This window comes from Heteronotia binoei, chromosome 14 (genome assembly GCF_032191835.1).
Source record: "Heteronotia binoei isolate CCM8104 ecotype False Entrance Well chromosome 14, APGP_CSIRO_Hbin_v1, whole genome shotgun sequence".
Lineage (NCBI taxonomy): Eukaryota > Metazoa > Chordata > Lepidosauria > Squamata > Gekkonidae > Heteronotia > Heteronotia binoei.
In genome coordinates, this window is record NC_083236.1 from 1,051,679 (window position 1) to 1,075,929 (window position 24,251).

General features: G+C 48.1%; 2 protein-coding genes across 3 annotated transcripts in view; one reads left to right on the forward strand and one right to left on the reverse strand.

Moving 5' to 3' along the window:
• The window catches only part of NFX1 (nuclear transcription factor, X-box binding 1), a 441,461-nt gene that overhangs the window by 208,268 nt on the left and 208,942 nt on the right, over positions 1-24,251 (reverse strand). The gene's annotated exons all lie outside the window — the stretch shown is intronic.
• The window catches only part of LOC132582431 (carboxymethylenebutenolidase homolog), a 40,724-nt gene that overhangs the window by 9,433 nt on the left and 7,040 nt on the right, over positions 1-24,251 (forward strand). The window contains exons 1-5 of one of the 2 annotated variants that reach the window (XM_060254001.1): positions 6,655-6,717; positions 9,802-10,025; positions 10,536-10,643; positions 14,992-15,134; positions 17,360-17,451. In XM_060254001.1, coding sequence (XP_060109984.1) covers positions 9,811-10,025; positions 10,536-10,643; positions 14,992-15,134; positions 17,360-17,451 — 558 coding nt within the window. In that variant the 5' untranslated portion in view covers positions 6,655-6,717; positions 9,802-9,810. Of the gene's footprint in view, positions 1-6,654; positions 6,718-9,801; positions 10,026-10,535; positions 10,644-14,991; positions 15,135-17,359; positions 17,452-24,251 lie in introns of those variants that run through there. The other variant, XM_060254000.1, reaches the window with a different exon arrangement.

Sequence of the window (24,251 nt, forward strand, 5' to 3'; positions counted from 1 at the left end):
CCAAAGTTTTTAGCAAACACTAAGTCCCCTGTGTCAAACCACCGGGGAGCCCAGACTGCTTCTGGCACCTCTTGTAGATCGGGAGCTCGATTCGGGTGCATGCAGTCAAGCAGGGTTGTCAGCCGCCGGCTCATGAGAAGCTCGGCTGGGCTGCAGCCAGTGACGGTGCTGGGGTGGAATGTTGTGCCAGGAGGCACTCGGCTAAGCAGGCTTCCCACTCCCCATGTATGATGTGGCAGAGCATTTCTTTCGTAACACGCACCATCCTCTCTGCTTGTCCATTGGTGGCGGGATGCAACGGGGCCAACCGAATGTGCTTTATTAAGTTTCGGCCACAGAAATCCCAGAACTTGGCTGTAGTGTATTGTGTTTAGCCCAAGCACCACGCGGCCGAGCAGCAGAGACGACTGGGGGGAAGTCCCCTGGCGACTCAGCGCTGGGCGCGAAAGCCCCCGCCAATCACCATCTCCGGCGGGAAGTTTGACTGGCCAGGATTGGACTGGCCAGCTGTGGAGGTTGTTCCGGGTACATGTATATAGAGCGGGTCCCAGCCCGCGTGCTCCCCATTCTTGTGATGTACCAGCCAATAAAGTACATTGCCTTCAGCACGCCTCATCTCCCAGTACATTACACTGGCAACGAGGATGGGATCTAGCTAGGGAAGGCCTCCCCGTGGGGAACCTACCCTGGCCGGAGACGAGGAAGGCGTAGCACCGCAAGATAGGAAGGCCTGCCGCCACCATGGCGAACTCTAGCGTAACGACGGGCCATCTTGCCGAATTCAACCCGGAGCACCCCGAAAGATGGGAGACCTACACCGAACAGGTCGAATGCTACCTGAGGGCAAACATGATCACAGACGACAACCGGATGAGGGACGTCCTGTTGAGCGTCTGTGGGGAAGAGACCTTCGAGATCGCCCGAGGCTTCTCCGCTCCAGCGAAGCTGACCGAGAGGACATACGGGGAGGTCGTCAGACTCCTCACGGGCCACTTCTCGCCCCAACCGTCCATCGTCGCCCGCCGATTCCTCTTCCACAAGAGGGACCAAAAGGCAGGGGAGACGGCAGCAGTATACCTGGTGGCTCTTCGTCAGATCGCCGGGAACTGCAATTTCGACAAGCGGGAGGAAGCCCTGCAGGACCGCTTCGTCTGGGGCCTCCGCGACGAACGACTGCAACAAAAGCACTTCGCCAAGGAAGAGCTCACCCTCCAAGAAGCCTTCAACGAGGCGACAGCTTTCGAGAGGGCCACCAAGGCATACGGCCAGCCTCGGGGCAAGGCGGTCCACCACGACGAGATGGCGCCGGCCGACCACGAGGATGAAGAGGTGTTCCAGCTGCGGCGGCCACAAGGAGCAGACCCAAGAGCCACCCCAAGACTACGAGCGCCGGACAAGCCCACTACCACCCGATGCGCAAGCTGCGGCGACCCCCACGAGAGACGGGACTGCCCGTACCGCAACTTGGACTGCCGAAGCTGCGGGAAAACGGGCCACATCGCGCAGGCTTGTCGGGCCAAGACCGGCCGCAAGAGACAGACCACCCACCACGAGTCGACGGAGACCCACACAACAGCGTCCACAAGCCTGCAGGTACTGAACTTGCCCCTCGCAGCCCTGGACAAAGTCAAAATGTCGGTCCGCATCGAGGGGGCTCCGTGCCTCATGGAAGTGGACTTGGGGTCCTCCATCTCCATAATCTCGGAGGAAAACCTAAAGAAGCTTTTCCCCCCGCCGCCGCCTCCAACTGAGGCCAGCGGACTTTGTTCTGCGGGACTTCCAAAAAAACCCGGTGCACGTCGCAGGGTGGGCCCGGGTGTGGGTAGAGAGAGGGGCTTTTAGGGGACCACCGGACATTCTGGTGGTCAAGCGAAAACTAACCACTCTGCTAGGGCTGGCCTGGTTCCGACCACTAGGGATCCGACTAGAGGGGGTGGACCAATTACAAACAGGGGGTTTTGGAGATGTGTGCAGCGAATTCCCTGCAGTCTTTGACGGGTCCCTGGAGAGCTACAAGGGCCCACCTATCTCCCTACCGCTCGACCCCATGGTCAGGCCTATACGGCTCAAGGCGAGGAGGGTCCCGTTCGCCTTGAAACCCAAAATCGAGGCGGAACTGGACCGCCTCACTGCCCAGGGAGTCCTAGAACCTGTGGCTTACGTGGCGTGGGAAACCCCCATCGTGACCCCGGTTAAGCCAAACGGGGACGTGTGGATTTGTGCAGATTACAGGTGCACAATCAACAAAGCCCTCCAAGACAACCCCTACCCCGTCCCGGTGGTCAGCCACGTAGTGGCAGCTCTAGCGGGGTCCAAGATTTTTGGGAAGCTGGATTTGGCACAAGCCTACCAGCAGCTACCGGTAGACGCCAAAACAGCCGAGGCCCAGACAATAGTGACACACCGGGGGGCCTTCAGGGTGCGTAGGCTACAGTTTGGGGTCAGCGTAGCCCCGGGGATCTTTCAGAGCATAATGGACTCTCTTCTTAAAGGGATCCCCGGAGTGCAACCATTTTTCGACGATGTTTTAATCGCCGCCCCGGACCCCATGGAGTTCAGCAGCCGCCTGAGGGAAGTACTACGCCGTTTCCAAGCAGCCGGGCTTAAGGTCAAGAGAGAAAAATGCTTGTTGGGAGTACCGCGGGTGGAGTTCCTGGGGTTCGCAGTGGACGCGGCAGGGATTCACCCAACGGAAGACAAAACCAGAGCCATCGTACAAGCCCCGGCCCCCACATGCAAGGCAGAGCTTCAAAGCTTCTTAGGATTGCTGAACTTCTATCACGCATTCTTACCACACAAAGCGGCCATTGCAGAACCGCTCCACCGGCTGCTGGACAAACAAGCCCCTTGGGTGTGGGGCAAGCGGCAAGCGGCCGCGTTCCAGGCGGTGAAGGACCTCTTGGTCTCGAACGCAGTGCTCCACCACTTCGACGAGGCCCTACCGCTAATCTTGGCGTGCGATGCCTCTCCATACGGGGTGGGTGCAGTACTGGGGCACCAACTCCCGGACGGGAGAGAGGTCCCGGTAGCGTATTACTCTAGAACCCTGACCCCCGCCGAGCGCAATTACGCGCAAATCGATAAGGAGGCTCTGGCAATCGTGGCGGGGGTGCACAAATTTAACGATTACTTATACGGGCGGCGTTTCACCATCACCACTGACCACAAGCCACTCTTAGGTCTACTCGCCCCGGATCGCCAGACCCCACAAATCCTGTCCCAGAGGGTCTTGAGGTGGAACCAATTTTTAAACTCATATACATACGCCCTCAGCCGCCTGCCGCTCCCCTCGACAGACCCCGACCCAGCCCCAGCCCACATGGTGATGCTCATGGAGTCGCTGCCCAAGCGGCCCCTACACGCCGAGGAGGTGGCTCGGGCTACGGGCAAGGACCGTATCCTCGCAAGAGTTCGGGACTGGGTGGGAAGGGGATGGCCAACGGGAAAAGTAGACAGGGAATTCCAACCTTATGCGTCCCAAAAGGATGAGCTATCCTCGCACAAGGGTTGCATACTCTGGGGAAGCAGGGTGCTGGTCCCCCCCCATGCGCAAACAGGTTCTCGAGGCTCTGCATGAAACCCACCCGGGGATAGTCAGAATGAAAGCACTGGCCCGCAGCTATGTGTGGTGGCCGGGCATGGAGGAGGAGATTGAGGGGTGGGTAAAAAGGTGCCAGCCGTGCCAGGAGTCCCGCCCCGATCCGCCCAGCGCACCAGTCCATCGCTGGGAGTCAAACCGGCGGCCGTGGTCCCACCTGCACTTAGATTTTGCCGGGCCCTACAAGGGGCAGATTTTCTTCATACTAGTCGACGCTTACACAAAATGGCTCGAGGCGATCCCCGTCGCATCCACCTCCACGGCAGCAGCGGTCAAGGCCATGAGGAGGGTTTTTAGCACACACGGGATCCCCAACACACTGGTGACAGACAATGGTACGGCCTTCACCTCCAGGGAATTCCGGGAGTTCATCAGCCGGTACCTCATCCACCACATAAGGTCAGCCCCCTTCCACCCCACCACCAACGGTCAGGCAGAGCGTATGGTAAGAACGACCAAAGAGGCCCTGGGGCGGATCGTACAAGGGGACTGGGACCACCGCCTGGCAGCCTTCCTGTTCCATTACAGGATCACCCCCAACATGGTGACAGGGTCCAGCCCCGCGGAGCTGCTCATGGGGAGGAAGCTAATGACCCGGCTAGACCGGCTCAACCCGGACAGGGCGACGGACGTCCGCGGCTCCCCTGAAACCAGGGAAGCAGTGCGGGGGTTCTTCCCGGGAGACCCAGTGTTCGCAAAGAACTTCGCGAGCGGTCCCGAGTGGGTAGCCGGAAGGGTGTTGAGGGTAACAGGGTCCTGATCGTACGAGGTATCAACGGAGGGGGGGGCAGATTCTAAGACGGCACATTGATCAACTGCGCTGCCGCACTCTGCCAGAGGAGCCAACAGGGGCTGAGGGAGAGCCAACCGCGGACCCTCCGGACGCGGACACGGTAGAGCCCACCCTGCCATCGTACGATCCCCCGAGACCGGCAGCGCAAGAGCAACGGGTGGAGCCAGACCGACTGCCACCGGAGGAGCCACCCCCAGGGGAGGCTCCAGCGACACCACAAGCTGCCCCAAGGCGATCGACCCGGGAGCGCCGAGCTCCCGCCTACCTGCAAGACTATGTACATTAACTAGGGGGGGAGGAGTGTATTGTATTGTGTTTAGCCCAAGCACCATGCGGCCGAGCAGCAGAGACAACTGGGGGGAAGTCCCCTGGCAACTCAGCGCTGGGCGCGAAAGCCCCCACCAATCACCATCTCCGGCGGGAAGTTTGACTGGCCAGGATTGGACTGGCCAGCTGTGGAGGTTGTTCCGGGTACATGTATATAGAGCGGGTCCCGGCCCGCGTGTTCCCCATTCTTGTGATGTACCAGCCAATAAAGTACATTGCCTTCAGCACGCCTCGTCTCCCAGTACATTACATTGGCCGAGGTGAAAGCTGTCCCGTTATCCAATGCCAACGTATCCGGGAGGCCATGTGTGGAGAAAACCCTGTGGAGGGACCCTAGTGCTGCCCAAGTGGATATGGATGCTACCAGAACTACCTTCATTCATTTAGAGTAGGAGTCCCCAATGATGAAGAATACCTGCGCCTGGAATGGCCCTGCAAAGTCGAGGTGCAAACGGGACCAGGGGTTGCAAGTGAACTCCCAATATTGTGCTGGGGCGTGGGGCGGCGCTGGATGGATCTCCTGACGTGGCTGACATCTGGCCACCCAGGATTCAATTGCTTCATCTATCCCATGCCACCACACATAGCAGTGGGCCAGCGCCTTCATTTGCACAATTCCCGGGTGGGTCTCGTGCAAGGCTGTTAGGACTTGCTGCCGCAGTACCGGGGGCACCACCACCCTACTTGCCCGCAACAGACACCCTTTATATACAGACAGTTCGTCCCTGCGGGATGCAAACACCGAGAATTCTGAGCCCACCCGGCCTTGCAGCCACACCCTCCACATCCAGTCCAGAACTCGGGATGGAGTTTTGTCCTTGGAGGAGCAGTGGGCAATGTCCTTGGCATGCACCAGGTGGTCTGGGAGGGACTCCAGCAACATGATCTGGAACACTGGGGCTGGATCAGGGTCCGTCAAGGGCAGCAGCAGGTGGTTCAATGCGTCGGCGTAGCCCATGGTCTTCCCCGGGCGGTACTTGAGGTCGTATTGGTACCCCGCGAGTAAGATGGACCACCTCAACACCTACGGTGAAAGCATTGGGGTGTTTGTTGGTCAGGGACGAATAGGCCCAGTAGGGACATGTGGTCCGTCAAGATGGTGAAGGGCCGGCCATACAAGAAATCGTGGAATTTTTTTGCCCCCACCACGATGACCAGGCCCTCTTTGACAATCTGAGCGTAGTTTCGCTCTGGTTTATGTAGAGTCCTCGAATAGTAAGCTACCGGAAACTTGCAGTCATCCGGTAGTACATGGGCCAGAACAGCGCCCCTTAGGGCGAAGCATCGCACGCTAAAATGATGGGCAGCTTCTCGTCAAAGTGTGCCAGCAAGCTGTTGGAGGTTAAAATGTCCTTTACAGCTTGAAATGCAGCGGCTTGCCGGCAACCCCAAACCCATGGTGCCCGTTTGTCCGTGTAAGGGCTCTGCTACCACCGCCTTGTGGGGGAGGAAGGTGTGGTAGAAATGGAGGATTTCCAAGAAGAATTGTAATTCCTCCTTGTCTCGCATGCAGAGAGCTATGCTTCCCACCCATCCCCCCCCCCATGCCCAGGCATAACTTAGCCCTTAGGGAGTCAACCAGCGGTGCCCCAGTTACGCCTACATTGCAACGGCCAGCCTCTACATAAGTCAGGATTGGGCTGATAGCATGGACACTCACCTCAAAACTGACAGTGGGGAAACAGGTTTAACAAGATTTTGTAGTTGTCTGAAAACTTGTTCAGCTTGAGTATCAGTGAAACAAAAGAAATGTGGGTTTACATCATGGGTAATAATGCTTCTATCATGCCTCTATCAGTCATCTAAAAAACTATTTGTTTCTTTCCAGATTCTGCTACTTCCTGATTCAGAGTTAGATAGGATGAGCAAGATAGGAAGAGGAAGCTTAATGGAGTGGCCTCCACTCATTCAAGTGTAGAGGCTAGGCGCCTGTTCTGAGCTGACCATTGAATTGTGTTCTGCATCAGTTAAAGGCACAAAAGTCCAGTCTGAAAATAAAGTTACCCTGTACAACAAATATATTCAAATGTTATGAAGTCCATGTGGTGGACACCAGGAGGACTTTGGAACAGATGTGTGCTCACAGAACCCACTGGGAACTTAATTTCCAGGCACATGTGGACTCGATTTGGATTGGGACCATAGTGTGCCAGGAGAAAGGGGATAAGTTGTCCTCTTTCACCTCCACACCCCACCTCAAGCTGTTTACCCAACCTGGGACTGGCCACAAGGAGCTGCTATCTGCCCTCTTGAGGAAAGTTACATGTAGCAGTCCTTCGCTGAAGTGCCCCCCACCCCTGCAAATTCAGTTCCCAGTAGGGAACTCCCAGAACACCTGTGTTGAAAGTCCACATGAGGGACATGTGGACTTTATAATGTGTAAATTTGGCTCTCTCTAGAATAAATTGAAAAATAATTTTCTTACAAAGCGAGGGAAGGAGTAAGTTAACCCGAAACTCTGTTGCATTTTGTGTTTTTTCTTCTCTGTCTTCCTTGCATTTTGTTGTTGCCTGACACACATTCTGAAAGGTTCTCACAACTCATCCTTCCAAAGTGGCAAATTCAAATTGGGTAGACATGTTCATCTGTTACACTCAAAATTATGAAGAGTCTTGTAGCCCTGGAAGTCTGTCATTCATACTGCAGCAGAAACATATGTGAATCAGAGCCCACTACCAGGTGCAGTTGGCATATACATGGGTGCAAACATAAGAAGGGGGGGTTGCCACAAACCTCTCTAGGTGGTGCTGAAGCAGAGTCCCTGAAACAGACCAAGCCAGGTGTGCACGGGGATTTCTACATTTGGAGCTCCCAGCAATGCACCCAAGAACAGAGTTTTAATCATCATTCAGCAGTTCAGACACAGAACTCCCAGCATGCATGTGGTTTGGCTCTCTGTTCAGGTTGTGCCTGATAGATCAGGGACATTTCTAGGTGAGTTGAGAATGGCACAGCTGCAGCCCTTGATCATAGCTTGCTGGGGTACTGATGGGGGGGTACCCTTTGTTGTAGCCATGGCTTCCCTTTGAAAAGAACTGGGAGTAGGAATTGTCTACAGGCAATAATTGTCCCTTTTTACAAATTACTTGGCCAGTTTGGCAACTGCAGGGAGTGGTTTGCACCTTCTCTGATTGCATCATTGACTGTTTTGACTGAATCTTGTTTACATCCATGTTCTGCAACCTTATGGTCTTCTGGCTTTCTTTAATAATAATAAAAAGTTTTATTTCACATTAACTAGGCGCACTTTGAGCCCTGGCCTGGATAATTGTCAGATCTCAGAAGTGCGTGGGTGGGAGACCCCCAGGGAAGCCCAGGGCTGCTGGGCAGAGGCCGCCTCTGGACCTCTCCAGCCTTGGAAACCCCATGAGGGGTCAACCAGAAGTGGACACTCCTTCCTGCCTCGCTCGAAGGTGCCACAGGAGGACTCTATTCCACTTGATCACTGTATCCCCTCCTGTCTCTTCGAGCTCTTCTCAGTTGCAGCACTCCTGCCTCGCATACCAGGAGATCTCACAGTCTGCAACTCTCAGGCCATTCATTTGCCATTTTGTCTTAAGAGGGCAACAGGTGTATTTTCTAGCTTTAGTAAATGCAATTAGAAACCTGATTATTCATGCATGCAAAGGCTGGGAAACAGACATATCACTGTATTCACACATAACAGCAAATAGGCATGTTAAGAGAATCATGTGTGGTGCACCTCTTCCAATATGGCAGAGAAAACCATCAACACTATGATGAATTTAAAGAGTTGTATAAAAAGGAACATTTTGCTAGATATGTCTTTTCCCTTCAGCATGCACCTGGTAAAAGATTTCCTTCTATTACAGAATAGTAAAGAGTCCAGTAGCACCTTTAAGACTAGCAAGTTTTATTGTAGCACAAGCCTTTGAGAAACACAGCTCTCTTCATCAGATGAATGGAGGGTCTGCAGAAACTGGCCATAGCTATATGGGTGGTCAGGGGAGTGGGGAGGGGATGCAGGAAGTGAGGGCCAGGTAAAGGCAAAGCAGTTGCAAAGTCATGAGAAAGGTAGAATGTGCCATCCAGGCTGAGTGTGGCTGAGAATGGTAGGTTTGCTGTTGGATGGGAAGGGTTGCCAGCTGCAGGTTCGGAATTCCCGAGAGATTTGGGGTGGAGGCTAGAGACGGTGAAGTTGGAGGAGGGAGGAGCTCGCATGGAAGCCTAATGCCAGAGACCCCACCCTTCAAAGCAGTCCTTCCATCCATGGGAACGAGGGCTGCCAGCCTCCAAGAGGGGGCTGATGATCACTCAGCATTACAACTGAGATCATTTCCCCTGGAGAAAATGGCTGCTTTGGAGGGTGGAGTTTATTGCATTATATCCTGCTGAGGTCACTTCGCACCCCAAGCCTTGCCTTCCCGAGGCTGCACCCCAAATCTCTGGACATTTCCCAACCTGGAATTGACAGTCCTCTTGGGTGAGCTGAGCTCTGTCGCTCAGGATCTGTTGTTGCTCCAGGATGCTGGAGTTTGGCAGCCCTAAAGAGAGACCAGGAAGCAGGAAAAGGCTCTGGGCTCTCAGGAAAGGGAAGGAGGAAACAGGGGGGAGGGGGGAGTGAGATGCCTCCTGCAAGTCCTTGCAAGTTTCCATGTATAATATAATATACAATATATTCATCAACACATTTTCTTTTAATTGTACTGATAAAAGCCACATGGACTACAATAGAGTAGTAATGCAACCAATATAGGGTTGCATTCATCAACCAAGAGCCAGTTTGGTGTAGTGGTTAAGTGTGCGGACTCTTATCTGGGAGAACCAGGTTTGATTCCCCACTCCTCCACTTGCACCTGCTGGAATGGCCTTGGGTCAGCCATAGCCCTGGCAGAGGTTGTCCTTGAAAGGGCAGCTGCTGTGAGAGCCCTCTCCAGCCCCACCCACCTCACAGGGTGTCTGTTGTGGGGGAGGAAGGTAAAGGAGATTGTGAGCTGCTCTGAGACTCTTCGAAGTGGAGGGCGGGATATAAATCCAATATCATCTTCTTCTTCATCAATAAATATTTTAAAACATAAACTGTTTATTAATTACATTAATTTCTTGTTTGCTACAATTTCAGTTTTTATAAATGTCTACCAAGGATTTGCCTTTCCAATATGACATTGGAAGAAGAAGCAATTACGTGGGATGTGGCCAAGAAACACAACTTGAGAACATCAAAGCCTACGTTTGTCAACCCCCTTTTCCCTCAGATAAAGCTGTGATTGTAGTTCATGACATATATGGGTGGCAGTTCCCTGATACCAGATACGTTGCTGATATAATCGCTGCTGAAGGATACTTGTGAGTATTGTTAGGTGTTCTTACTCCATGAGTCTCTGTCAATATTTTAAAACATTTAAAGACCAAATTTTTGACCTGGATTTTGATAACCTTAATATAGAAAGATTTTCTGGAAAATAATGGAGGTATCAGATTTAAAATACTAACTTTTAACCAAAGAAAGAAAGATTGTCTGAAAAGCCTTTGTGCAAAATGTGTTGCATCTCAGCTGGTCTGGAACTAAAAAGGCTTCAGAAGTAGACTTTGCTCCCCACACAGGGAAGGTGATGCTGCACTCCCCTGTCACTTGCACTTTTTAGGGCCAACAGGCATGGCTACGAATGCCATATAGCATTACTAACATATCTGTGAAACGTGGTGGAGGGGAACAGATCATAGCTTTTGGCCCATTTTGATTTGTGTGTTGTTGATTATGCAAAGACAGAGACATAGGAAATTGAAGGTAACCAGCTCGGCAGACAATGGGAGGAGCTAAACTGCCTGGGTAACATCTTCCTGCTGTCCCCGCAGAATTGTCTGCCCAGATTTTTTTCTGGGGAAAGCACCTTGGACTCCTAATGATCGCTGGCAGAATTTCGGTGACTGGTTAAAGCATCGGGATCCCATGAAAGTAGACAGGTAAGATATTTATCTATTTTGAAATATAATTATTTAATACATATCAAACCGAAAAAATACAGCTAAATCAGGAAGACCAGATTTTTATATTTAATGGAATTTTGAATGAAGATCCCTAAATCAGGGATCTTAAAACACAATCCTGAACATATTTATTCAGAAGTAAATATCACTATTACCTTAGTGAGTATGCACAGGTTGCAGCTTTAATATGCTATGGGAAAGACATACCCATCTTTGGCATTGCAAATGTGGACAAAAGCTTTAGGATGTTTCTGTCTATGTGGGACTAAGGCAAGGCTCTAGTCTAAAAGAATCATAGAATCATAGAGTTCGAAAGGACCTCCAGGGTCATCTAGTCCAACCCCCTGCACAATGCAGGAAACTCACAAACACCTCCCCCTAAATTCACAGGATACGCATTGCTGCCAGATGGCCATCTAGCCTCTGTTTAAAAACCTCCAAGGAAGGAGAGCCCACCATCTCCCAAGGAGGAAGCCTGTTCCACTGAGGAATCGCTCTAACTGTCAGGAAGTTCTTCCTAATGTTGAGCCGGAAACTCTTTTGATTTAATTTCAACCCATTGGTTCTGGTCCTCCGTTCTGGGGCCACAGAAAACAATTCCACACCATCCTCTCTAGGACAGCCCTTTAAGTACTTGAAGATGGTGATCATATCACCTCTCAGCCGCCTCCTCTCCAGGCTAAACATCCCCAGCTCCTTCAACCTTTCCTCATAGCACTTGGTCTCCAGACCCCTCACCATCTTCGTCACCCTCCTCTGAACCCGTTCCATCTTGTCTATATCTTTCTTAAAATGTGGCCAACACAACTTCTGCTTTGCCAAGCCAAATGCAACCTATAGGCCACTTGTAGGGGTCTATGTTTTGCAGAGTGTGTCACAACTTTGTGCAGGCTGTGAGATCACTTAAGATGGATCAGGCCATCCATTTACACATGCAGATGCCTTCTTCCAAATATTCTTTCAATTCTCATTACAATAAGATTAATTCATTTTATTGTTCTTATTCACTCATTCTTCCAAGAGTTGTTAGAAGAATCAACTCTCCCTCTCACTTTCTGAAGAAGTGTTCTTGCAAACAAAAGCTTATACCTGGAATAAAATGTTGTTGGTCTTAAGAACATAAGAACATGTTGGATCAAGCCAATGGCCCATCCAGTCCAAAAATCTGCCACACAGTGGCCAAAAAACCCAGGCACCATCAGGAAGTCTATCAGTGGGGTCAGGACACTAGAAGCCCTCCCACTGTGCCCTCCCAAGCACCAAGAACACAGAGCATCACTTGCCCCAGACAGAGTTCCAACAATACGCTGTGGCTAATAGCCACTGATGGACCTCTGCTCCATATGTTTATCCAATCCCCTCTTGAAGCCATCTTTGCAGGTAGCTGCCACCACCTCCTGTGGCACCAAATTCCATGTGTTAATCACTTTTTGGGTGAAAAAGTACTTTCTTTTATCCATTCTAACCCGACTGCTCAGCAATTTCATCAAGTGTCGATGAGTTCTTGTTTATTTATTTATTTATTTATTTTTATTTTATATCCCACCCTTCCCGCGAAAGCAGGTATTGTGAGAAATGGAGAAAAGTACTTTCTCTACCTTCTCTATCCCATGCATCATCTTGTAAACCTCTGTCATGTCACCCCTCAGTCAACGTTTCTCCAAGCTAAAGGCCCCAAGTACTTTAACCTTTCTTCATAGGGAAAGTGTTCCAACCCTTTAATCCAGGGGTGTCAAACATTGTGAAGTGATGGTATCACTTTACTCTGCTCTGGTAAGACCTCACCTGGAGTATTGTGTTCAGTTTTGGGCACCACATTTTAAGAAGGATATAGACAAGCTGGAACGGGTTCAGAAGAGGGCGATGAAGATGGTGAGGGGTCTGGAGACCAATTCCTATGAGGAAAGGTTGAAGGAGCTGGGGATGTTTAGCCTGGAGAGGAGGCGGCTGAGAGGTGATATGATGACCATCTTCAAGTACTTGAAGGGCTATCATCTAAAGGATGGTGTGGAATTGTTTTCTGTGGCCCCGGAAGTAGGACCAGAACCCATGGGTTGAAATTAAATCAAAAGCGTTTCCAGCTCAACATTAGGAAGAACTTCCTGGCCGTTAGAGCGATTCCTCAGTGGAACAGGCTTCCTCCTTGGGAGGTGGTGGGCTCTCCTTCCTTGGAGGTTTTTAAACAGAGGCTAGATGGCCATCTGATAGCAATGCATATCCTGTGAATTTAGGGGGAGGTGTTTGTGAGTTTCCTGCATTGTGCAGGGGGTTGGACTAGATGACCCTGGAGGTCCCTTCCAACTCTATGATTCTATGATTGTGACCTAAGGGCCAGATCAGGCCGATGAGCAACTCACTGTCATCTGCTTCCTTCTCTTTTGCTTGCTTCTTTTTGCATCACAGCTTGCTTTGCCGGGTTTGCTCCATCGCACAAGATCTACAGAGCAAATGCTATATTTTCTCCACTGTTTCACTAGCACATGAAGCAACTTATGTACAAAAGCTCACAACGCTCAGCCATTTCATGTTTTCCCTTGGGTCTGTCAAGTCCCTGGACTTCCAGTCAACCACACACTCTTACTGAAGCAAGAGATGTTTCTTGGTAGACTGGAGACACAAGACAGGACAGTCCTCGGGAAAACTGGCAATGCAGGATTGTATCCCTTGATATATCCTCAAGTAACCGTTAAGGTGCCAATCATATCATCCCTCCCCACAAAGTTTTATCCCCAGGCCCTGTTGCAGCTGCAGTCTGAATTCCTGAGAACTAGGCAACTTTGATGTGCCCAGGAACTAGGCAAAGTGATACTTTAGCTGCCATCCTGAACTCCTACAGACATATTGGGCAGAGGAAAACTGTTTTTGGCAGCTCCATGGGTACCAGTGAGCTATGCCATGTTTTTAATGGGTGTAATTTGTACCTCTGAAAGAGGGTATTCCCTGGCTGAAACTACTCAGGGAGCTGACTAGCTCTGGCCATGGCCCAAACATTGTCCACAACCACACCAACATAGAAGCTCATGCCTCAGTTGTGCTGATGGCCAGCTACCACAGTGGTGCTGGCAAGTGGCGCAGTATACCGCCATGGCCTAGCACCATCGTAAATGACAGTATCTACCAAATCCAGATTCTCTATCAGTTCAAATAAAACTTTAGGAAATTTTCCTTGTGTGTTTTTAATGTTTTTTCCCCCAGATAGCTTGTCTATCTGTAAGGAAATCACTCCATTCCAGTCTCCCATCACAAGAAAGACTTAAAAGTCTGTTCTTCAATTGTTTGTAAAAAGTCTCTTTTCCTCACTGGAGGCATAAGTTCCCCATATTAAAGTCTTCAACCCTGAAAAGGTAACTTCATCCCCCATTTATCTGCCATGATCATCAGAAAATACTAAGTCAGGCTTTAAATAAGGCTTAATATATAATACATCAATACCATGTTTCTTCTTGATCCTTGGCAAGGTAAACTCCTTGCCATTTGTATATCAAGTACTTTCTAGCAAACAAATTATTTCTTGTTTTAATTTTCTCAGATAATTTCCCTTTTTCTGGGGAGCATTAGCTCTATTTATATTCCCAAAAAAGCATTTATAATCCATATTTAGAGATCAGAAGTAGTACTAGAGTCCATGTTTGTATCTTCTGAACCCAGATCATCTTTCTTCCTCATCTCTTGGGGTTGCTGTAAGTCTTTAGAAGATTTCTCTGTTGGTTCTGCTTCCTCCTATTCTGCTTTAAATCTCTCTTGTCTTTAGTACTAAATTCAGCCTGACGTGTTGAAACTTGAAGATTATTGAAATCTGAAATTTCCAAGTTGTCCCAGTGAAATATAATTTCTGACGGGGTATTGTTGACAACCTCTCCAAAAGATAAGAGAACCGGGGTGGGGTCGGACTTATGATTCACTGTGAGCTGGAGCCAGAATGTCAATCCTCTCTTCAGGCTGCTCGATTAAAGCAAAATACAAAAGCCCACACTTCTCTGTTTTCCTAACAAAGAATAATTGTGTGATCTCTTGACCTTCCTTTTGATCCAAGGAGAAGTTTCAACTGGCATCTCTCCAGCTGAGTTTAGCTTCACAGGGCTTCTCTGTGAATACACAGAGGCTCTTGTCTGCCATACCCAAACTGGAAGTCCACTGTGAATTGGTCTGATAATCCTCATTTAAGAAATGCATACTCTAATAGAGTTGGATAGTCTTTAACAAAAAGAATATTATTTTAGTATTTGGAGAAGTTTGGGGAAGTGAAGTAAATGTTTAGAATATTCTTATTTATTTTTGTTTATTTTCATGCATATCTTGTTTTCCTTCTGTTTTTATGGTTTAGGACAGCTGACATTGTCATGAAATGTCTAAAGCAGCAGTACAATGTCAAGAAGATTGGTATCATTGGGTTTTCCTGGGGTGGAATGGCTGCACATCACTTGATGTTGACAAATCCTGAATTGAAGACAGGGGTATCTGCATATGGTAGTGAATAATACTTAACTTAAGCAGGCTCACGTGTTTTGGTGTACTGAAATATCTCAGTTTCCTAGACAAGTCACACATTCTGTTCACTGCACCAGTAGTTTTCAGATTGTTTTGGGGAACCTGGGGTTCTTCAGAAGCTTATCAGGGGTTCCTTGATGCAAAGAGAAGGCATGGCGGACACCCTTCTCTGAAACATACCTTGCTCGCCACTACCGATCTTCTCCTGCAATGCCACAAAAGAAGGTCAAGTGAAACTGCAAGGTGCAGTCTTGGTTCACATGGAGTGACAAAGAGCTCCCACTAATGTGGCCACTTCTTCACAAGAACTGTGTGTGAGACTCAGAATAAATACCAGAAGTATCTGCAGCAGACAGGCTTCCCACAATAAGATTCATAGGGATTTCTAGGGAGATATTGGCATGAGAAGGGTTTCCTGGAGCTGGAAGGCGTAGAAATCTCTGTTACCCCATACTTATTCTACACATCAGTGATACTATGCAGAGCAGTCCAAGCGCTGGAGCAGAAATCCAACCCTTGCCTTGGCATAGGTGTTGAGACCTGGCTTCAGCTCCCTGGATAGGCTGCACAAAGATAAGAAGCCAAGCAAAGCCAAGAAAACATACTGTGCAATCCTCTGGGCAACATGTGTTGTGTTGATGGGACCCAGTGGGAGTTGCAAGGCCAATCCAGGTTTGTATATACTATAGAAGGATAGAAAAATCCATAGGTTAGCTTGGCCCAATTCTGCAAATGGACTAGTTATACTTTCATTTGCTATTTTTGTATACTCTAGGCACATAATACAATGAAAGACATATACTGCCGAAGCTTTTTTTTTAAAGCTTGTAATTCTGTTACAGATATGGCCAGGGATATAGGGAAACAGTTACTGGATTTTGACTGAAAAGGTAATGGAGGATGTTTCTGCACCCACACGAGAGAGAGCTGGCTGAGCCTCTTAGCTAAACATGCCAAAGGAGAGTTCAAAGCCCCAGAGAAGAATAGCCTTGGAGAGGGACCAGAAACAAAGAAGTAACACAATTATATGGCCTCATACAGATTGGAAGCTGTCTAGCCCATCTCAGTGAATAGGTACTATGTGTTGAAGCCCAGGTGTAGTCAGCACCTCAGAATGGCAGGAATGTCCAGTGGTATAGTTCAAACATAAGAGGTGTTGGTCAATGGCAACAAGACACTTATACAGTATGTATGATGAGAAACTCAAAATGGCTACAAAAGACTTTGTTAAGACAAGAAAATAGTAAGAATGAACTAACATCTCGTATATATAAGACATTCAAATACAGATAACTTTGTATGTGTTTGAAATTATGATATTTAGTCAACTAAGAATGTGCATCCTTATCAAGTGGGATAACTATCTATTGTTAGGAGATGGTTTCATAAACCTATAAATTTGGGAACTTGAATTGATTGAGAGTTTCTTCTTAGAAGGGACCTCTTTGCTTGTGAACCGCCTGCCTTTCAGTGAGGAACATTATGGGTTCATGTAATTGTTTTCCTTTATCTATGTGACTGTAATAGATGGTATAACTTTCTAGAGATAGGCACATACCCAAACACCAAGCCCGAGTCTGGCCCGGACTTTGCCCAGTTTGAGGCTCATGAGCTAAGGTTCAGGGAGATGCCTCATCCCAGGGAGATACTTTGGGGGCGGGCTTAGGATTGTGTCACTTGCATCAGTCCCAGGGGCAGGGCCCTATGCTACCCAGAAGTGGGGGGTGCATGTTGATTCCAGGTAACGTGGGCACATCAGGGGCAGGGCCTGATGCCTCCTGAACTGGTTCTGTTCCAACAGAGTTTTGGGCTCGGGGGTTTGGTCTGGGGCCGTCTGGCTCACAAGCCCTGGCCCAAACCGGGATTTTCTGTGTCTATCCCTATAATTTTCCACTGAGCTGGTCAGCATTAATAATGCCTCGATAAAAGATTAAAATTGACGCAGAAATTCTTTAATGGTTTCACTCATGTGCTAGACACATAATGAACTTCAGATGCTATTCCTCTTGCCAGGAAATAAATGATCTGAAATAGGAAAGCTAACTAGATGTTTAGGGTTGCTTAAGTGCACATGAATGCGGTCAGTTCCTCTTGAAGAACACACTGCTTGATATGCATTAAGACTTGTTGAGTTCAGTGGGACCTACTCCCTGTAGGTATGTTTTGGACTGCAGTCTTAAACTTTTTCTTCTAATGTGCATTAGGAATTATAAGAGACAGTGAAGAGAGGTACAATTTGCTGAACCCCACATTTTTCATATTTGGAGAAAAAGATCACACCATTTCTAAGGACCAGGTAAGATTTTCCTCATATTTTTCTATATGGAAAAATTCTGGCTTCTTTGATGCACATATGCATGGAGAGACAACAGAACTTTTCCAACAATGAGCGCTTACCAGCCGCACATAACAGGAACACACACAACCCCCTAATCTTACTGATACCTGCAGTCACTGTGTTGCATAAGCAAGGGCAATGCTCCTATTTCCCTACAATCCATGAAGTCCCGAACCCCCAGCAACACCGGCTGCTTCCCCACCTCATCATGTGGTTCAAAAATCTCATCTAGATTATAGTGAGGCTCCACTAAACATGTGCATATTTACGGTTGAAGTGTAGTTTCAGTAAGTGCAAACTGACCCGTGGATTTTCAGTGTTTGCCATCACACATACTAAGGCTACATGTGCATGGTAAACACGTGTGTTGCCTCGATTTATGCAACATGGGAATCATGCATAATGGGAGGATCATAGATAGCATAATGGGAGGATCATAGACCTATGAATGATTATAATACCTGAAAAGGACTAATGGAGCTCAAAGATCACATAGCTGTCCTTAATCTGACATTTTGAAAAGAGGCATGACTCCTCCAACTTGGTTACTATAATTAGGAACATTTGGCCGCTGAACCAAGAAAAATAAATTTTAAAAACCATTGGAAAACATTTTGAGGATGGCACAGAGGTAGCTGGGTGCCCCACTCTTCATCAGTGATGTTGAGAGAAGCTCAGACAACTGGCCATTCAGGTGCAGGGAACCATCCCTGTGGGCCACTACTGGACAACTGCAAGCAGAGCCAAGTCCCGCTCGCTGGGTGAGCCTTGCAGGGGTCCTTCCGCTTGCTCTGGTGGGGGGCAGCAGTGCAGGAGGAGGCAACCAGACACCTTGACCAATTTTGCACTTACTATTTGCCTCACTTTTGCCGCGTGGCTGTTTGCCGCAGCTGTTCTTGATGGATTTTGCATGTGAGTGTTTGCAGTGCTGCTGCTCCCATGGATTTCCCATTCAAGAATTTAATTCTGCCCTGCATGTAACTCTTCATTGTTGCAGTGCCATGAATGGGTTCTCCTTTTACTCCGCCTCCCATCTCTTTCTCTCCCACCCCACCTCTTTCTCCTTTTTTTTTTTGAAAATGATGCATTACTACACCAGGAGAAAAACATTCAGACCTCCCCTCTATCATTCCATCAGCATGTAAGCATCACATATCGACCACTGGGGCCTGGACTAGGCAGCTCTTTCCCTGTTCCATGAAATTTAAAGTAATCTGCCACAATCACCATACCAATCTCCAACTGTGAAGTCCTAAGTATGTGATCTACCTTCAAAATCCTTGATGTCATGAGAATCTGACCACTCCTCCCCACACCCTGGCTGGCACCATTACACAGATGCCCAGAATCCAGAATAACATCGACAAAATGGTGGAGAGCACCTTAGCATGATGAGCAAGAGCACTGCCACCAACAGCAAACAAACCAGCCCAGTCCCCACTGTACTTGAGTATGCACGTGAACAAGCAGTGCAAACAAGCTTGACTAAAATAGTGAGCATTTCCATAACAAATGATGGTTGTGGGGGGTGGGAGGAATACAACCACTTTACATTAATAGGGAGGAATATAGATGGGCTTGGTCTCTGGGCCCCCCAGCATCCTCGCCACTCTCCCCTGCACCCACTCCGGTCTCTCCACATGTTGTTTTAGGTGAGACAACGGCACACAACAGCACTCAAACGATTGCCCCCATCCTACCATTGCAGCCCTAAAGCTCGTTATCACCTAGAAACAAGTGGTGTTTTTTTTGTGGGGGTAGGAGGGTGAAGGGGGGGGTGGCACTGGTTCACAATTGCATTGCAACACTACTAGCAATATAATTTTTTAAAATGGCTGGAGCAAGTTCATTATTAAGCTTCCAACATTAGGGATCATTGATGGCTCTTCAATAGCCATGATCGGCAGAGAAAGGGTTCATGCAGCAGTGGATGACATCAACGTAGAGGCAGGAGCATGGGCATCGGTACAGGCGAGCATTTGTGAACTTTGCCACCCAGTCGGATGAGTTTCCCACACAAAACAAGGGGCTTGACCCTGGGGAAACTTCTGGGGGAAAGGGGACCTTGAAGATCCAGAGGAAAAAGGAGCAGGCTGCAGACCAAACAGTGGGCATGCTTCAAGAGGCGGGAAATTGACAAGAAGGGCTGGGGCAAACAGAACACTGAGTTCGGGACAAACGCTAATGCAAAATTGGTCCTCATTAGCACCGCTGGCCGGGGCTGAGCTCAGTCGACTCCTGCTGCACTGGCTTGTTACACTGCAGGGACCACTGAGTCGGGCTTGTTCCTGGGCCATTTTGAATTCCCCGTTCCATCTTGGTCCAAATCACCACAGCTCCCTTCCCCTTGGCAGTTCCAAGGACAATGGATCAGATTAATAATAATCAGATTTTTTTCCAAACAACAAAAATACTGAGGTTTGAGTACTAGAGTCTTGACATTTATTTTTCCTGCTTTAGAGGCTGTATTTCCCCAGAGGTACCATTATAGGTGGAACATCTGTGTAGCTCATGTAGGCACAGAGAGGCCTACATGTAGGCCACAAAAAAAGCACTGAAAGCTGGATCTGCTACAAAAAACCTCCCCAAAACTGCATAAGGATTCAATATGCAATAATGAAAATCAGAAAGGATTCCCACTTCCTATCAGCTGGAGATCCAAATGATCAGCACAGAATTTTAAATAATTAAATTCATGGCCTTTTGTCCTCATCCCTATGCCTTGGACTCCTCTTTCTCCCAGGATGGGTGCAGACAGCTTTTTGTTTTTTTTTAATCAAATGATAAACACCTGTATAATTCTGTGAAATGTTAAGAAGAATATTACAAAATATTAGGAGCAGATTGTCTGCGCTCAAATGTGGCAAAATGGTCATCCCATGACACAGGAAAGATACTAAAGTACTTGGACTCTGTTCTCAGAACAGTCTTGAAAGAGACACATTTTAAAATGAGAGGTATCAGGAACCCGGCCTGCAGAGAAATATGGCATTTGCATTGCATACATGCTCATCAAGGATGCTTTTATTTATTTGTTTTTGTAAAAAAAAGTCCTTCTCTTCTGAGCTGCTTGACACCCCCCCCCCCCAGATACCTGGTCGTACAATACCTGAGCTGGATGGAATTCCTGAGGCGGATCCAATGAAGGAAACTTCCACTTGAGTTGTAGGAATGCGCTTTAAGTGGCAGGAAGACTTCAAACTTTGTTTGTTTAGGATGGTTAGGTCATTGATGTCTGATAAGAAATTGGCTATTGGCCATGAGGCATTTGTGAGCTATTTTGCATTCTAAATTTTTATTAGAAGCAGATTTACAAAAGAACATATAATTATCTACTTAATCTTGCTATATTAACACAACATAATCATTAATCTTTGCTTCTTTACTTCTCTTGTTTTTCATCATCACTATTATTGCTATGCTTAAATATTATGAAAGAAAAAAACCCTTGCATTTCAATCTAGGATGGCCACAAGGCTCCTGAACAATAAACAATGGGTTGAACATACCCAAATGCTATGCCATTCCAACCTGCTTAATGCTACAGAAGAGAAAAATGAATAACAAATATAAATCAAGTAAATATATTAAATTATTTTTACCCAAGTCCTAACTTCAAAATGAGTCCAAATTTTCTTCAGTTTCTAAAGAGTCTTCAAGCACACACACTTTAGATACTTTGCCAGGGGTTGAAGGAAAGCGTTCTCTTCTTTTGCTTTTTTTATTGTCTGTTGGTTCAAATGCTAAAGAATTTATAGCAGCCAACATTTGTTCAGCAGTTGTAGTATCAAAAGCAATATAATGATTTTGTCCATGTTGAACAGATAGCTTGCCAGATTGAATTTAATTCCATAGTCTCAGAGCCTTTAAGAACTCTTCTTATTTTTAAGAACTCTGGAGGTAAATCAGGGAAGACTTGAACCTCTATGTCCTGAAATGCAAAGCCATCCTTATCTCTGGCTTCTTTGAAAATCCTCTGCTTAGTACAAAAATCTTTAAATTCAACTAGTATATCCTAAGGAAGCAGATTTCTCTGTTCCCACTAGATGAACTCTCTGCAGGAGGGGGATGACACCAGATTCCAGCTTTAAAGTGCTCACAAGCCCTCTCTCTCTCTCTCTCTCGGCTTGGCTTCGCGAACGAAGATTTAAGAAGGGTGCAATAGTCCACGTTTGCTGCAGGCTCGCTGGTGGCTGACAAGACCAATGTGGAACAGGCAGGTCCGGCCACAGCGGCTGCAGGGAAAAGTCTGATTTAGGGTTGGTCCTGTAGCAGTGCGATTCTTCCTCAATCTCCTTTTGTCCTCAAGACCAGCTATGCGTGCGTTCTCAAAGGAAGAGACAGCCTGGTGGATGGTGTGCCTCCATGCTTTGCGATCTGAGGCTAGGTCAGACCACTGGTGATGGTTGATGTGACAGGTGCTAAGGGATTTCTTCAAGGAGTCCTTGTACCTCTTCTTCGGTGCCCCTCTATTTCGATGACCGGTGGAGAGTTCGCCATACAGGGCAATCTTGGGAAGGCGGTTGTTTTCCATCCTAGAAATATGCCCTGCCCAGCGCAGCTGCGTCTTCAACAGCAGTGCCTCAATGCCAATTAGCCATAAATAAACTTAATTCGACTCCAGCCTCGACATTCTCTTGGAGCCCCCTAAACTTCAAAGAGGGTTCTTGATGACGAGGAATGTGTTCCCTTGCCCAGGTGTCAGATGTTTTGGAGGCTAATTGGCTTTCTAGTTCTGTTACTTTCTTAATGGCTTTATCTGCCTTTCGAGTAGTCTGTTCACAAATTTGTTCCAGTTCATCTAGGCATTGGCAAATTGGTGTTAGCATTTCCAAGATATGATTTTTCAGTTCTTGTCTTTGTTTATTTAAAGCAGGGGTCCTCAACCTTTTTAAATAGGGGGCCAGTTCACTGTCCCTCAGACTGTTGGAGGGCCGGACTGCCGTTACTGTACAAGGCTGCGGGCCGTCAGTTCTCCGTCTTCTGCATCTCTCTCCCTTCCCCACACCACACACCCTGGCCTGGGAACTCACCTCACCTCGGTATCACCTCACACTCTGTCTCCGCCGCCTCAGCCCAGTGCCGGAAGTGTGCGTTGCTAACGCAAGTTTAGGTCGAACGTCACTTGCGGTCTGATTTTGCCATAACCCAGCGGGCCGCATAAACGTTCTCAGCGGGCCGCATCTGGCCCGCGGGCCGTAGGTTGAGGACCCCTGATTTAAAGCTTGCATTAAGAAGTTTGTCATGAGCAAAGTCTCAGCTGGCATTAACTCACCCTGCTTTGCAGAGGAGGTAAACAGAGCCTCCACTGAGGAAAAGAATTCTGTTAAGAGGGAGACAGTCTCTTCCTTTCTCTCTGCTTTCTTCCCCTTCTTAGTAACTTTCAGAGGCATCATTCAAACTATAAATTTTGTTGCCAGGGAGGGTAAAAAATCAATATTATAAGCAGGTAAATGACAAGCACTGGATAATGGCTCCCAGTCAGGAAATTGATTGGAGCCCCTCCCCTGTGAGCTATTTTGTAGGCAAAGTCTTATCACTCTAACCACGGTTGAAACAGTAAGTAAACTGGCCAGATTATCCGGGGCAATTTCTGTCCATCCAGCTGTTAACAGATACAGCTGGGTGTCATTAGTGTTCTGATGGCAGCCCAACCCAAACCTCTGGATTAACTTGGTGAGAGGGTGCATATAGATGTTAAATAACATGGGGCAGAGGATCACCCCTTGTCCATCTTCTAGTCCAGTCTTGGACCAATTCAGCCAACTCTCCCAGGAAGAAGTTGATAAGACTCTGGAAGCCCATCACTTGCTTTCTGGATCTATGTCCATCTTTGCTTATTAAAGCCTGTGGAGACAGAATTTGGGCTCCTCTGGGAGCGATTATTAATCTGACCCTGTCTTCAGGGACGTTCTCAGATTGTCTGAAAGAGTTGGTGGTATGACCACTCTTGAAGAAACCTTCTTTGGACCATATGGTCCTAGCCAACTACCATGAGATGGAGACTGCACTGGTAGCCCTTATGGATGATCTCTGGAGACATCTGGATCAAGGCAGGTCAGTGCTGCTGTGGCTACTGGATCTGACAGCAGCATTCAACACAGTCAACCACAATCTTTTGACCCACCACTGTGCTAATGGAGGGGTTTGAGGAACAGCCTTGTAATCCTTTCTCTGTGGTTGGGGATAGAGGGTGGTGCTTGGGGAGAGGGTTCTGACACATTGCTATATGATATGGGGTATCCCACAAGGGGTGATCCTCTGCCCCATGTTATTTAACATCTATATGCACCCTCTCACCAAGTTAATCCAGAGGTTTGGGTTGGGCTGCCATCAGAACACTAATAACACCCAGCTGTATCTGTTAACAGCTGGATGGACAGAAATTGCCCCGGATAATCTGGCCAGGGCATTGGAGGCTGCGGCTGAATGATTACAACAGAGCCAGCTGAAACTCAACCCAGCTGAGACAGAAGTCCTGTTCCTGAGTCATGGGGGGATGAGTTTGGGAATCCAACTCTCTATCCTTGGTGGGCAACATTGACCCAGCACCAAAAGCGAGGAGCTAGAGAGTGACTCTGGGAGCCTCCCTTTCCATGGAGGCCCAAGCCACTAATGTTGCCAGATCAGCCTTTTGTCATCTTCAGCTGGTCAGGCAATTGGTTCCTCTCATGACTTGTCAACAGTGATCCATGCAATGGTCACTTCCAGGCTTGATTCCTGCAACTTGCTCTATGTGGGCCAACCCTTAAACTTGA